This window comes from Parasteatoda tepidariorum, chromosome 6 (genome assembly GCF_982258835.1).
Source record: "Parasteatoda tepidariorum strain Cologne lab strain chromosome 6, Ptep-v5.0, whole genome shotgun sequence".
In the NCBI taxonomy this organism is placed as follows: domain Eukaryota; kingdom Metazoa; phylum Arthropoda; class Arachnida; order Araneae; family Theridiidae; genus Parasteatoda; species Parasteatoda tepidariorum.
The window spans coordinates 28,999,425-29,015,790 of record NC_141760.1 but is presented as its reverse complement, the minus strand read 5'-3'; the positions used below and the strand labels follow the sequence as shown (position 1 = coordinate 29,015,790).

General features: G+C 29.1%; 1 protein-coding gene and 1 long non-coding RNA gene across 2 annotated transcripts; one reads left to right on the top strand and one right to left on the bottom strand.

The window, feature by feature from the left end:
* Positions 1–2,314: 2,314 nt before the first annotated feature.
* LOC147807741 (putative E3 ubiquitin-protein ligase makorin-1) lies at positions 2,315–3,388 on the bottom strand. Its single transcript, XM_087166789.1, has one exon. The coding sequence runs from the start codon at positions 3,386–3,388 to the stop codon at positions 2,315–2,317; it is 1,074 nt and encodes a 357-aa protein (XP_087022915.1).
* Positions 3,389–14,137: 10,749 nt separating this feature from the next.
* LOC147807740 (uncharacterized) lies at positions 14,138–16,094 on the top strand. Its single transcript, XR_015434565.1, has 2 exons — positions 14,138–14,328; positions 15,121–16,094. It is a non-coding gene; the product is annotated as an uncharacterized LOC147807740 (long non-coding RNA).
* The last annotated feature ends 272 nt before the right edge of the window (positions 16,095–16,366 follow it).

The following is a 16,366-nucleotide window of genomic DNA, read 5'->3' as shown; positions in this document are numbered from 1 at the left end:
TTATTGTTATCAGTTATTAATTTTTAACATTTGACTTTTCATAGAAAATCACTAACTTTTTGCACATATCTAATTTGTTTATCAGAAAATATATCCATACAAAAAAGACAAATATTTATTTTTCACATTTTTTTTTATAATTACCCATTTTGAATTAAAATAGAGAAAAATTTTCTCATCATTCTAACTAACATAATATAAAGTAACAAAACGTGAACAAAATGTTTATAGAAATAAGGAAACTATACCATCAAATTTTGTCACTTATGATTACGTTGATAAAAATGCTGTATTTTTCTGTCCATTATTAAACCTCAATTCAGGAACAGTTATTAATTATGTTTAATACTTATAATAAAAAATAATTTTTGCTATTAAAATTATTTTCTCTTGTAATCTTTAAATAAGTGAGTTCAATAACTGTCTATTAATATTGTTCAATTCTCATCGATAAGAGTTTTGCCTCTGAATGTTAATTTCCCTATTGAGGTATTTATTAGAAAATTAACATTATTTTAGAAAATACATTTCGTATTTTCCAGATTCCTACTATCCATATTTTGGTGGAAAATTTTTTTAATCAGTTGAAAAACATTTAAGGTTATTGAAAGAAAATATGTTTTTTTACTGATTTTGCAACTTAACCTTACTTGGCACCATTTAAACTTTTATAGAATAGTGTTCAGTACGAGAAAATTCGCTCATTAAACCAAGATATTCAATGTTTTTTTTTCTCACTGTACAGGTGGTGCAATTTGGCCGAAAGCAACTCCCTGAAACGCAACTTTTAAAATTTTTCCTCTGAACTTAACTAATTACTTATTGTCCATAATTCCCTTGAAAATGCAGTTAATAAAGCGATTAAAATTGAAAAATATTTCTTAAAATATTTTTTAAAATGATACTTGAAATTTACTTGAAATTAAGTATCATATTATTATTGTGAGAAAATATTATCTAAACAAAATGAAAAAAATGCATTTTATGAGGTGATAAAATACGAAACTACTGCCCTGATAAATAGGAGACAAATTTCGCTATTAATGTTTGCATGCTAAGCTTAATCTAGCAAAATTCAAAAGAAGTACGAAAAAAATCGTTAAATTGTCTTTGCTTTTTAATTAACAGATCAGAAGCAGTACCTTACTGTAACATCTCATAAAATTCTAACTTAAACACCATTACTTGACTTTACGAAACAAAATAAATGAACGGTAATAAAAATTAAGACATTAAAGCAGAATAAAAAAAACGGGAACATACTTTAGTTTTAGAAAAAAAAAATCATAAATTCATCAAATATGGCTACACTTTATTCTCTTAAAAAAAGTATACATATAGATGACTATAAATTAATATCTACGGATTAGATCAAAATATATACAGCTACAAATATAATTTAAAAATTAGCATTCATCCATAGCATTTCTATCTAGATTTTATTCACGAAAACATATTCATAGAGAAACATAAATTCAAAGCATGTGTTGTGGAATCGAGGAATTAAGGTTAAAAAAAGGCATAATGGGAAAAAACAGCAGTTAATAACTTACAGTAATAGTTATTAAATGCAATAAACAGGAATTATATCAGCACACAAATAGAGAATTTTAGCTGAACATAATAAAAAAATTCTTTCACAGTTAAAACTAAACAAATATTGCACTTTTTACAAAAGTACTGTCTGTATATTGATATATATTCATTCGCAGGTCATGTTGTAGATTCAAAAATGCTCACCATATACCATATTTATTAATTTAGAAAAACAAATTTCAGCTATACTTTCTTAAACGAGTGATAATAATAATAATAATAAAATACTCAGAGATTTAATTATTACTCAACAATTATATTACACTAAAAGTTTTTTTAGAAACATATTGATAGAAAAATAAAAAAAAAATAAAATTTTTGAATCTAAGATTTAACCTGAAATAAGTCAACATTAAAATAGATTATTTCCAAAATTAAATATTATAATTTATTAAATAAGACTCGCTTTAAGTTTTGCACTCAAACTAACTTAAAAAAAGTATGTTTAAAAAATCATAAGTTCAAAACATGTGTAGTAGAATCGACGAATAAGATTAAAATAAAGGAAGCAATCTTAAAATAATTTTAAAAAAATCGCAGTTACCATTGTCAAATGACAAACATGAATAAAATTAGCATTTAAAAATAGAATTTCAGCAGAACATAATAAAAAACTCTTGCATAGTTAAATCTAAACAAATTGTGCACTTTCTACAAACGCGTTGTCAGTACTTTCATATACCATCATCTCGATGGAACATTGTAGATTCGAAATTGTTCACCATCTTCTTGAGTTCCTAAACATTCGATTATTAAAGCGACGTTTCTGAGCAGCTACTGATGGAATAACAGGCGATGCGTGAAGATGAAAACATTCCTCACCAAAGGGGCAAATTCCTTTACCGTTTTTGAAATATTTACAACGTTTCGTGCTCAAAGACTTTCTATAGTCGGCGATTAACATCTCCTTTTCCCCTTCAGAATGAACCCATTTCTTACTGGGTATGTAAAATCTAGACGGCACTCTACATTCGGGACAAGCACGAGTAACAGCAGAATCTATTAGATCTTCTTCATGAGAATTTTGCACATTTCTCCACTTAATGATGCAGAATAAACAAAACACGTGATTGCAATTCTCAAGAATACCAAATCGACGCTCTGCAACTCGATCTTTTTCCATTACGATATCCAAACATATACCACATGACAAATCGCGTCGAATATCCGTATCTCGCTCATGCCTACAGACTGCAATATGAAGTCCTCGCTGCTTTTCATCAAAAGGATCCAAGCAATATCTTTGACACAGTTCACATAACTCTCCGTGGATGCATGGGCAATCGTCGAATGGGCAAACACCATCAAAGAAATGCGGGCAGAATTCCATATCCAACTTCTGTGGCTCTGAACTATCAACACCGTCATTTGAATTCGAAGCAGTGGCTAAATATTTGCTGCTTGTCGGCACGAATTCAGGTGCATTTATCCAGTCGTGTAAATCTGATTCACGACAAAGAGATGCCTCACCATTTAAACTAGTGTTGAAATTTTGAAAATTTCTTTCGGCGGGAAAAATATCCATATTCCCTGTCTGTTGCTGTAAATGACCAGTATTCTGCTCTTCACTGCAAGGTTGAGATATATAATAAACATCATCTTCAGCTTTTGGATGAGAATACCAACAATTATCACCAAACATGCAAATGCCTTTCAAAGAAAAACGGCAGACGATATTTTCGCGAAATCTAGGCGACTGTCTAAAATTGCACCTATTACCTTCTTGGCAAGAAGAATTTAAATAAAACGGGCGCACTAATTTCGTCATATCTAGTGGTGCGCTTTCAGCCATTTTATAGAATACTTAATTCACTTTCACCTCTGCTAGTGATAACAACCAACTACGGAGTAATAAAGTATAGTGCACTGGGGGAGATAGTGTACAACAGAGGGCGTGTCGATTCTGATGACGTGAATATAATCATTTCAGAGCAAGGCGTATGATTGGTTATCTACAAACTCTTCCTCTTATGGTAGGAGGCCATCATTGCGCATGCGCAAAGTGGACCCATTTCTATCGTCTCAGTTGCCATTTGTGAAATAAAAAAAATCTTGCAAACTGTCATTAATGTTGAAATAAAGCATAACCCATTTGTGCCATGAGTCAATTTAAATCTGCTTTTTTATAAAATAGAAAGAAGTAGTAGCACAAATGATTCATTGCTTTGATTTATTTTGCGAAAACAAGGAAGTTTTGCCTACCACACTGTATAATATAATATAAACAGATCTGAAGTAAGCCACATTACCTTTTTTAAGTTAAAGTGGAAACCAACAGAAAGAAATATGCACTTAGTACAAACAAATATGTATTATCCCTTATTTCAGATAGTTGTTTAACATTCATCGGTCTTCATAGGTTTTTCATACATAGTTTGCGCATAAATGGTTGAATTACTCACATTTGAAAGTATACACTTTAGCATTTGCACGCACTAACCAAGGAATTAGATAATTTTGATTAATATTTTATGCATAGGGAATAACCGTGCATTGTCTATAAAGACTTTAAGATCCTTTAAACTGTGCAAACAAGGCAAGAGCCACGTTCCTAACTCATTGGACAGCATGTGTATTTTAAATAAAAATTAGAAGCGCATGTTATTATAATCAATTTTCTCTAATTAAATTGAATTGAATCAGATGTCAAATATTATTACATAATGAAATTGCTGGCAATGCACTACACTGTAAAAAATATCGTATCAAATAACGGTAAAATATACCATCACTCAGCGTGCTGTTATTTTTTACCGTAAAATCTATTTTTACCAGAAAATGTTTCGGATCAGAGAATATAATATACCGTAATTTTTAGAGTAATAATTACCGTAAAATTACTGAATCGCTCTAAATAAATATTACTTTCAAAATTGCGGTATATATAATATTTTACGGTAAAATGGTTTATGTATGACGAAACTGCTGGCATTTTATACTGTAATTTGATCCGCAATTTTTTACAATGTAGTACTTTTGGTTGAACTTCTTATATTTACGAAGAACCTATTTGAGAATAAAATGAAAATAAAGGCTTGTTGAATGAAATAATCTTGCTATGAAACACGAGTAGCGTGCTTTAATTTTGAGAAGTCTTTCTAACAAACTTATGATGATAAAACGTCATTCGACAGTTATACTAACAGTTAGAGTTCGCTTTGTTAGATTAACAAAACCAACTCACAATAATTTTCTATTTCTTCTATTGATTTTTCTCAAAATTGTGAAACAATAAAATTATGCGGTTTATGGTTATGAGTAAGTATATTAAAATTACACATTTGTCTGTTTTCAGATTTTTTTAATTTTAATTCTATTAGTTTAAATTTATGAAAACCAGTTCGGAAAATGCTTAATTTTTTAACGTAAATTAATTAAAAATAAATATGCTTACCAAAAATAAAAAAATATATATTACTGTTATTGTTGTTGCTTATCCACCTTGGCTTAGACAAACTAAACCAAATTCAAAAGACCATGTCGCACAATTAAATCCAAAACTATATCCCCTCCATTCAACAGCTGCCCCACTGAGGTACCAATGCAATCTAAGATATGAGAGGGAAAAGCGATGGCAGAGCAGCATAAGTCTTCTCATTTCCGTTAAAAATTAGGCTTTTAATGTGACTGACTAGTCCTTAATGTGACAAGACTAGATATAGTTTGTCTACGGTAAGAGCTCCCCCCACCCCGAAACAAAGTTTGAGGCCGTCTGCTGCTATTGAAAAAAAATAGCTCATTTTAGGGAGGGTAGCTTCTCTTCATTCTATGACTAACATTATGGAACGAAGAAAGAGATTCCCTTTCTATCTCAATCCCGAACCAAAGCCTTTAAAACGAGAGCCAAAGCAGTGGAGCTTTTTAACATTGTTTCAACCAGTACAGCATATGAACTCGCAGAATTGTAACAAATACATAACAGTCAGGAAAATACGTAGCCAAATTCTGAAAATGATAATAAACATGTTTCTGAAACATCGAGAATGAAATATTATGGAAAAGTGCTTAGAGAAACATTTCTGTGACATCCCGTTTAAAATATTTCGAAGCAAAAACAATTCCGCAACTACTTTTCTTATAAGCTTCCTCTGTGCGTGTGCAACACGCAAAATGATGTCTTATCCCTCTTTTGGTATGCAATAAGTGACATAGGATGTTAATTAAAAAGTAATTAAAATAGGAACAAATAGGATGTTAATTAAAAAGTAATTAAAATGGGAACAAATAGGATGTTAATTAAAAAGTAATTAAAATAGGAACAAATAGGATGTTAATTAAACTAGGAACTTAATTAAAAAACAAGGGCAATTAATTTCTTTCAATTCACAAGTTCGTAAATTTTTTACATTGAATTAGATTTATATCAGAACTCAGTTGATAGTCCTGATTATTTCATAGTTAGAAGGATGTTATACATAAAACAATCAAAAAGTTTATTGATTTGAAACTGTAAAAAAAAAAAAAAATCATTTAAATTTATTCATTACATTAAACTTTCAGATTATTTCCAATATTAATTCCCGAAAAATTTCTATGTTTAACAAGGTCATATTCAATTGTGAAATATAATATTTTTATTTCATTCTTCACAGTTAAAAAGTTACCTACCTTTAGGTTTATAATTTAGCAAAATATTTTTTTTTCTCCCATCAATAATACTGATACTCTTGGAAAAGTTAGTCGCTCATTAAAATATTTTCTGCTATTTAACAAGCATGGGTGATTTCAAATTCTTATTTTCTTGCTTAATCCTGTCTCTGTAACATGCAAATCAAGTAATTTTTAATAGTTTAGGTTGCCAATTGTCACTTTTGATGGATAATCCGATCAGGTTTTTCACCATATGCTACTGATAACCTAAGAAAGAATGTTTGAGACTATTCATTATCTCCAACAATGTTTAAAAGTGTCACTTGACAATACTTCCACAGGTGATAAGCAGCAATTTTCTTTTAAGTGACAAATTCTTTATTATTTATTGAGAAGTTATCATTAACAAATTTTCAATTAGTGAAAATACAATTCAAAAATATTCTATTGGACGTTCTGACATTTCTATTGAATATCTTCTTTATTCTCTAAGAAATGTTATCACTTTCTGAGAACCCCGATGGTACCAGTTTGAATACCCTTCAGAATTGAATATTTTCAAAAAAGCAGATTTTCAAGATCCCTTTAGATGAATGTATCCGGTGAAATCTTAAGAGGATGCCGCACCCCACGGGAGAATCTTTTCATTTCAAATTATCTTTCACCTTCAGTACTTACTTAAAATTAAAAAGAACGAAAAAGTAAGTTCAGACAAACTTAGAGTAAGTCGTGAAGTTTCAATAGCTGAAAAAAATACTTCAAAATATTAAAATGTAAACAAAATATTAGAAGAGAACTTCTCCGTTGCGTAATCCTTAGTTATCATCTCATAATTTATTTTCTTTTGCATATTTTAAAATTTTCTTTTCAGTATTTGAAACTTCATGGTTTACTCTTTGGTTTGTCTAAATCCACCTTTTTCAACATTTTAAATTAGTAATGAAGTAGGAATAGAATTTGCGACGAAAATTTTCTTCTGAGATATGGCGTCCTCTTAAGAGTATGCCACACCAAGGGACAATCTTTTTGTTTCAAATTCTATTTCACCTCCATTACTTATTTCAAGTGCCGAAAAAGTGAGTTCAGACGAACCTAGAGTAAACTATGAAGTTTCTATTGCTAAAAATTTTTTTAAAAGAATATTAAAATGCAAACAAATTCTTGAAAGAGAACTTCTCCATTGCGTGGTCCTAAAATATCCTCATGATTTTCATTTTGATATCTTAAAAATTTCTTTTCAGTTCTTGAAACTTCGTGGCTTTATCTAGGTTTGTCTGAACTCACTTTTTCTATCGCTTTAATTTTAAATTAGTTATGAAGGTGAAAGAGAATTTAAGACGAAAAGTACTTGTAACTTCATGGCTGAACTCACTTTTTTATCGCTTTACATTTAAATTAGTTATGAAGGTGAAAGAGAATTTAAGACGAAAAGTACTTGTAACTTCATGGCTGAACTCACTTTTTTATCGCTTTACTTTTAAATTAGTTATGAAGGTGAAAGAGAATTTAAGATGAAAAGTACTTGTAACTTCATGGCTGAACTCACTTTTTTATCGCTTTACGTTTAAATTAGTTATGAAGGTGAAAGAGAATTTAAGACGAAAAGTACTTGTAACTTCATGGCTGAACTCACTTTTTTATCGCTTTAAGTTTAAATTAGTTATGAAGGTGAAAGAGAGTTTAAGACGAAAAGTACTTGCAACTTCATGGCTGAACTCACTTTTTCTATATTGCTTTAATTTTAAATTAGTTATGAACGTGAAAGAGAATTTAAGACGAAAAGTACTTGCAACTTCATGGCTGAACTCACTTTTTCTATATTGCTTTAATTTTAAATTAGTTATGAACGTGAAAGAGAATTTAAGACGAAAAGTACTTGTAACTTAAGTTCTCTCTTGGAAATAACATAGGAGATCATGAATTTGATTATTGGCAAACAGTCTTTTTTGTTTTCTGGGTTAGGTTTAAAATTAGAATGTTACAAATTTGAACATTGACATGGTCTCTAAACCAATATAGATATACCGTTTACTGCGTTATTGATTTTCAAAAGAATAATTGAAGGAATATTACGATATTTATAAAAAAAAATTTAAACTGATAATGTGTACAAATTTTATGTGCTTCATCGAGTTCTTGAATGAGGAGCATGCTAATATTACATGCTAATTTCATCATACACAATGATCAAGCTTCAAAAGTTGAGCTATAAATTATATACCGATGTGAGAATGTCCGATTTCGTTCCTTTATTTCCTTCAAGAAAATGTTTTAATACGCTTAATTTTTTTTTCTAATGGAATTTATAAAATTATAACCGAAACTTATATTTTAAGGATTATGTACTCTGTGTGTATTATTGTGAAATTAATGACTTTTTAAATGTTCTTAACTTGTAATACAGTTGATTCTCATGAAAACGCTCAATTGTTTTCTTCTGCCTTCCAAATTTAAAAAAAAAAAAAAAAAAAAAAAAAAAAAAAAAAAAAAAAAAGAAGCCGGAGTGCAGAAATATACAGCGAGTATTTATTCACAACAAAAATATTAGGCTAATTTCGGCAGCACTATGCTACACACTCGTGAAAATTTGAAAAGTATCAAAATTGATTTATAATTCAACTTGTATACGTGACGTAAATGTACCATAACATATACGCAAATGTACCATTTAAAAATATAATTCAGGAAAAATTCCTTAAAATTAATATTGCTGGTTTCGCGTAGCTATTTTCGTAAAAGCACATACTTTAGATAACAGCCAAGACTACATGTTTTCTAAAAATGAACCATTCAAAGGGAATAATATTTCACAAAATGAGTAAATAACATTTTTAAACAAGAAGTATTATTGATAAATTTATTGTACCCGTTGAAAAGAAAGTGTATAATTTTCTGAATGCATTTTCTTAACCTATAGAATTCATAAACAACCGATTTCAGCAGAATGGTGCAATACACGCTTTTAATGACTGATATGAAATAATCCATATTTCGCTAACTTTTTATCACCAGATAACGATCACCTGGGATAAGAGTCTAATAAGCAGAAAGACTTTTTAATGAAAGGACTTGTGAGTGAATGAAAAATTGTAAAAAGATTTGAAAAACGTGCTATTTTTAGAATCATCATCTCAAAAATTGTTCTTTTACTCCATTTGACTTTCTTCTTCTTAAATAACTTATAATCATAGTTTTAACACACGTTTTGAAGAAATTATGTATACAAATTTCTCCTAATATTTCGTAATAAAAAAACAAGAATATTAATGATTTATTTATACAGTGAAACCTGCCAAGTTGACCACACTTGTAAGTTTTACATCTGAATAAGTTGACCTCAATTATCAAGAACGGAAATTTTCCTACATAATAAAGAAGCAAAACCTTTGTAACTTGACTACCTGTCTATCTTGTATGTTGACCACTGAAATAAGTTAATTTTGTCTAGGAGTATTATGAAATTCTATTCTAAAACCCTCATAAGTTGACCAGAAAAAAAAAATTCAGAAAATTTTCTGTCATTTTGCAATGTATGTTAATATTTCACTTGTTCGGTGAAATAGTGTAAAAAGCTAAACTAAACCCTTTTGTGAGTTGACCATCTGGGGAAACTGTAGGGAGTCAGCTTTTGACCATTTCGTTCATTCATTCTTTGAAAACAGGTGTGTTAGTTGAAAAGTTGCTCTTCCAGTTGCAATAGTGAGCAAATAGGCTTATATGTGTAGTAATAACAGAATAAATTTTGAAGTGTTAAAATTTTGTTTTGTTAAAGTTTTCAATGTTTTCGTGTTCTGATATTTTAAGAAATTATTTTTATTAAACACTTCACATGCATAACTAACAAAATAATTTTTTTTAAAAAGTTAGTTAAATATTAAAATTATTTCTGTGTAACAAATTGAAGTTCGTTTAGGTTTAAACACATTTCTTGAGATATTCATTTGGACATTTGCTAAATCAAATTTTTAAGTCAAGTAAAAAAAAAATTTAAATGTATAGCAACATGTAGGAAACGAAAAAGTAAACAATGTCCCACCCCTTCTATAAGTTGACCACTTGTCTACGTTGGCCACTAAAACAATGCACATGAAGTAGTCAACTAACACAAGTTTTACTGTAATTGTTTCATTGAAACAGAGTAGTTAATTGTTTTCGTAATAATCGGCCTTACAACTATTTAACTTAGATTCTTTGGACTAGGCGTCACTTCATGCATGTCTTTCGAGATTGAAATTTCAAAGATAAAATGTAAAAATTACAAGAATGCGTAAGCTGGTTTCAACTAACAAAAAAAAGGGACAAAATCGTTGGCAAAAGAAGTTATCTCATGAAAAGAGTGCCAGAGTTGAAAAAGTATTGTAAAAACTGTAACAATTGTTACTCTTGTTTAATTAAGGGTATTATAAACCTAATTTTCTTTTAATCATGTTTTTTAAAGAACTAACGAAAGGAGTGTGTAAATAACATCAACTCGTAATTTTCTTCGTGTTTTTTTTTTTTGTTTTTATTTATATTTACAACTATTTAATTTCTATAAAATTTTGCGATTATGCATCAGAATAGCTATCTTTTTTCAGGTCCACCTTTGCTTGATCACTTTTTTTTCCTTTCCTGAGAAGCTCTTCATAAATTTATGATAACTTATGAAAATTTGGTTTTAATTCAAAACTGTCATACAAATTACATTAAAACAGTTTAAAAAAAATAAATAATGTCAGATAAAAAGTCAAAGATTCTATAATCTTGGAGAATCAAAAATAATTTATTAATTTATTTAAATTTCCTTTTTAAAGGAGATTAAAAAAAAAAAAAAAAAAGCCCAGAAAGCAACGCGAAAAATTATGGTTGCTTAGCAACGAGAAGCACTATCTTTTCCCATCTTGTCATTCATTCCGTTTCTTTATGGTTGTTATAAATTATTTCCCCTTCTATGGCGAGGAAATTTGGCATATTTTTAAACCATCGCCAGATATATAAATCCTTATTGCGACCTAATTTACAACCCATTTTTTTCGAAATTTTGTCTACCCCCCCTATTTTAAGGGTCAGGATTCCAAATATGTAAAAAAAAATGCATGTTTATTCAGAGAAAGTACGTTATTGTGTCTGATTTCGTAACTTAATTAATAGTAAGCACTAATTAATTAGCATATTTGAGGTCACCCAAAGGAACCATTAAGATTGACACTTAAATCGTGAAAATCCGATCATTAGAACAAAAGTTATTCAGGGTGATATCTTTTTTTTTTGCGGTACATCGTGGGGCGTGTCTATTCTGATGACGTAACTTAATAATCCTGTGCAAAAGCGTATGATTGGTTATCTAAAAATTCTTCCTCTTATGGTTGGAGGTCATCATTGCGCATGGGCAAAAGGATTCTTTTTAGATTGTCTCAGTTGCCATTTGTGAAATAAAAATTTTTTTATTATTGTTTTTATTTTATTTAACCTTTTTTCGATTTTATTTGACGTTAATATTTCCTACTTGGTTTATGCAAGTGCTTATAAAAAAGGATGAATAATTTGTATTTTATAATCGGAACAAATGGTGCTTAATAAAATTCGCATAAATGTTATGAATAAATAGTTTACATCATCTAAAAAAGTTTTTTTTTCGAAGTTGCATTTTTACCATTTTTCTAAAAATATTTTAAGTCTTTTTCTTTTTTTGCTAATTGAATGCAAATGATCTATTATGAATAAACTGTCATTAATGAAGAAATAAAGCATAACCCATTTGTGACCTGAGTCTATTTAAATTGACTTTTTTTTAAAAAAGAAAAAAGTGGTAGCTCAAATGATTCATTTCTAAAATTTATTTTGCGAATACAAGAAAGTTTTGCTTACCACACTATAATAATAATATGAACAGATCTGAAGTAAGCCACATAAATTTTTTAAAGTTAAAGTGCAAGCCAAAAGAGAGAAATATGCATTTAGTACAAACAAATATGTACTATCCCTTATTTCAGATAGTAGTTTTTCAAACATCAATCTCCATAGGTTTTTCATATATAGCTTGCGCTTAGGTATAAATGGGTTAATTACTCACATAAAGTAAAAACTTTAGCATTTGCACACGCTCACTAAGGTCACACCTTTGATTAATATTTACTTGGACCTTCTTTTGCCTGTATTCTTGAGGGTACCCATTTCATAAGTTTCTGTATTGTATTTATGCATAGGGAACAACCATGTATTGGCTACAAAGACTTTCAGATCCCTAAAACAGTGCACAAGGCAAAACAAGGCAAGAGCCAAGTTCCTAACTCATTGGACAGCGTGTGTATTTTAAATAAAAACTAGACATAGATAGTTCATAAAGAAAAGCGAATTTTCGTAAAAAAATGCATGAATATCTTTAATTAAGTCATTTTTTTGTTCCCGATAGCAAGAATTGAATATAAATACGCGTCAACAATGATGCAATTTTTGTTATATAACGAAATGAAATTGTTAACAATGAGTTTCACTCATACTAACAATGTATACCAATAATATCAATTGTTAAAGTAGCGATATTCCAAAAAAAATTCATTCTTGATTGAACTGCTATAAAAAGAGGTTTGATTAAGCGCTTGAGATATTTCAAAATGGCTTTTGGTGTAAAAAAGTGGATTAGGAAACAAATGTAAGTGAACATAATGTATATTAAATCATTTATTAGGATATTAATTCGAATTACAGCTCCATAAATACTGTTATTTTTTTCAACCTATTGTATTTTTGTTTAGTACCTATTGTAGTTAACAATATTTGCTCTAGAGTACAATTTCTGTGATTAGGATAACTTTATTTTACAACTAAAAGTAAAGTATAAAAGTTTGTTTAATTTATTAATGCTTTTTTTAGAAAAACATTCAGGATGATTGTTAAATTGACACTCATGAAATAATTAAGTTACAATCTTGTTAATGAAATATTTTTTAATCACCGTTGCCAATTTTCCAAGAAAAAAGTAGTGATATAGCGACTATGAATTTTGATACATAAGCGCTAGAATCCAAATTTATTTAATATAAGCATATATTCAGCAAAATATTTTAAATTATATTACAGAACTATCGCCAATTCAGTGATATATTATTTAATATGCAAAAGAACATTAGATTTGGTGATAGTATCAGTTTTTAACATTGTATTTAGTACCACTATCGTATTATTGATCTTTAGTTTTAGTGCCACAGTAAATCACTCTTAAAAAAATGTACTATAGTATATAATTCAGATAAAGATAATATATTGTACTCCATTATTGAAGGATGATCACCAGGGTTGCTTTAAGCGTAGTTCACCAATTCTTCTCAAAGAGGGATAAGATGATAAGAGCGCACTCCACTAGGTTTTGGAAAACCTAGTGAACCTAGGTTTTAGAAACACCGGGTTCGCTACATTCCAGTCGGCATCTACTTAATGCATAAGTATCTGAAAGAAAAAGAACGAGGACTTTAAGTTCTTGCTTACTAAGAGGAACAGTATTATTCAAATAAATTTGAGAAAATTTTTTTTGGTTTTAATTAATTCTAAACGTAAAAAGCAAATATCTCTATAGCCATTTATCATTTTCTTATCACTGGCAAGTATTAAGTATCATATCTGATTGATTAGTGAATGGAACTTGAGTATCGTTTTTTTTTTTTTTAATTTAAAAGTCTCCATATCTCTTACAGCACATTTCTGTTAATAAGTTTTTAGCCTGTTGCAGTTACAGTTAATTTCGCTCTCTGCTTAATAATTAGCCAGAAAAAGTGTTGGAAAATGTTGAATTATAAGATTTCTCTTAAGACACGACTCACAAATTAAATGTTTTTTATGATTTTTTCCCACTTATTGCATAACATTTATTTAAGATAATAAAATGAGAAATCATATTTTTAAGATGTAAAATGGATCTTGTAAGCCGGTAAGATTATATAAGAATGTGTTAAGTGTCCTATTAATTTTCATTTTAGAGTCAACGTCAAAAGATCTGGCGTCAAAAAGTATGACTATTTGGTGGATGATGGAGTGGTTGTGAAAAAGAAGGGAAAACCCTTCAATCACAAATCATATTTTAAAGATGTTGTCTTGGACAACTATGATGTGATTAAGCCCTTTGTGGGAAGAATCGGATCGGAATTCTTGGATCTCAATTTGGCTCAGGTAATTTAGTAATGCCTACATATATCATTTATATTTATTTTATTTTAAAGTTAATTTCGCGTCTCAATTATAATTTTGTGAATGTAAGGAAATAATGGTAACAAAATATTTTCTTTTGAGATTCAACTTATACGCATTCATGTAACCAACCATCTTTAAGCCAGCTGGAATCGTAGCAGGAATTCTGAATTTTCTGTGACGCCGCTCAAATAGTTAATGATGAGCATTGATTTTTTAATGATAATGTTATTAGTCTAAATTCTACGGTAGAAAATTTTAGTTTTTATTAGTTACTTATTTTAAAATTCAACATAGAAATTTTACAGAAGATATCATAAATGCTGTTAACTTTGTCTGTGGGAGTTACTACAAAATTCTTTTTTTGTTCACTAACACTTTTCAATTACATTTCTAGCAAAATTATTTTTAGAAAAATTACTTGAAGCATTTTAGTTATTTCTCTAATTCTCTTATTATTAGGAATTAAGTTTTTAAAACAATGATAAAGTGCTCATTTCCACTTTGTAAATGCACCTAAAGGTAAAAGGAAATCTTTACCTGCTTTAAAAATTTAAAAATCTACTTCGAACAGAAATTTAAATTTTTCAAAGAAAAAATCTATTTCAGAGAATAAAAAAATGAGATATTCAATAATATAGTTCTTTTTTTATCTTTCCTCCTTAAAAGTTAACCTTTTTATCCAAGCAAATTTTTTCATAGTATACTTAATATATGAAATATGAGCATATGTTCAACTAATTTATTTTATAACTTTCCATTATTCTCTTTCAGCCAGAAGTGCTTGATGCATTTTGTCCCGGTGATCCTAATGACACTGGTGATTCTGAGGTCAAAAATGATCCAAATGATAGTCTGTATTAAATTGTTCATGCATTGAACATTAATACATTCTCTGCATTTTGAACAGAAATGTGAAGAATTTGACGTATAGTTTGTGTGTGATATGAGCCCCTTAACGGGTGGACTCTATTATTGGACCGGAAAACTCTCCGGATATTTATGTAAAACTTCAAATATTTTGAACGACAAAAGCCAAATTTTTGCTATTGTGTGATTTGAGTGCCAAAAAGGACAGACTTTATTTTTGGATCTGAAAACTCTCCCTACATTTGCCGAGAAACTCAACAATTTTCAACAACACATAACATGAATATTGAGCGATATGAGTTTCTGAAAGGGTGGAACTGGAAACTTCACGATATATTTGTAAAGACTCAAAGATTTTGACCGCCTAATGACAAATAATGCTATGAGCCTCTAAAAGGGTGGACTCAATTTTTTGAAACTGAAAACTCTCCGACATTTTTGTAAAAACTCAAAGGTTTTGAGCAGGACTATAGAGTAATATGAACCCCAAAAAGGGTGAACTCTGTATATTAATCTGGAAACTCTCCCGGTATTTACGTAAATTCTTAAAGATTTTGAGCGACTCGTGACATGTATATTGTGTGATATGAGCCCCAAAAAAGATGGAGTCCGTTTGTGAAAATGAAAACTCTCCCGATATTTCGTAAAAATTCAAGGATTTTGAGTGACTCGTGACTATTGTGGTATATGAGTCCCTTAAAGGGAGGACTCCGTTTGTGAACTACAAATTCGGAACATTTCTTGTAAAAGAGTTTTTTCTTTAAATTGATTGATTGTTTAAAGGATTGTTGTATTTTCAATAAGTTGTAACTGATTTCTAAAATAATAATGATAAAAAAATATAAAAAAATAAAAATAAATAAAATAAAAACTTAAAATAATGTTTTTTTATTGATCTACCTCATATAATGCTTCATATAACATCAAATCATAATGTTTTTCTTAAAAATCTTTTTAGGATACAAAATATTTACTCTTGCATTTTATGTTTGTTTAAATTATCAATATGATATCTTCAAAAGATTTTAAAAGCAATTTTAAGCTTTTTAAGGATATTAGCTTTTTAAGAATTAATGCAATAAATATTTTAAAGATTTACCCATTTTAATACAGTCCAAAAACTGATGCCATGTCTATTGCCATACATTTT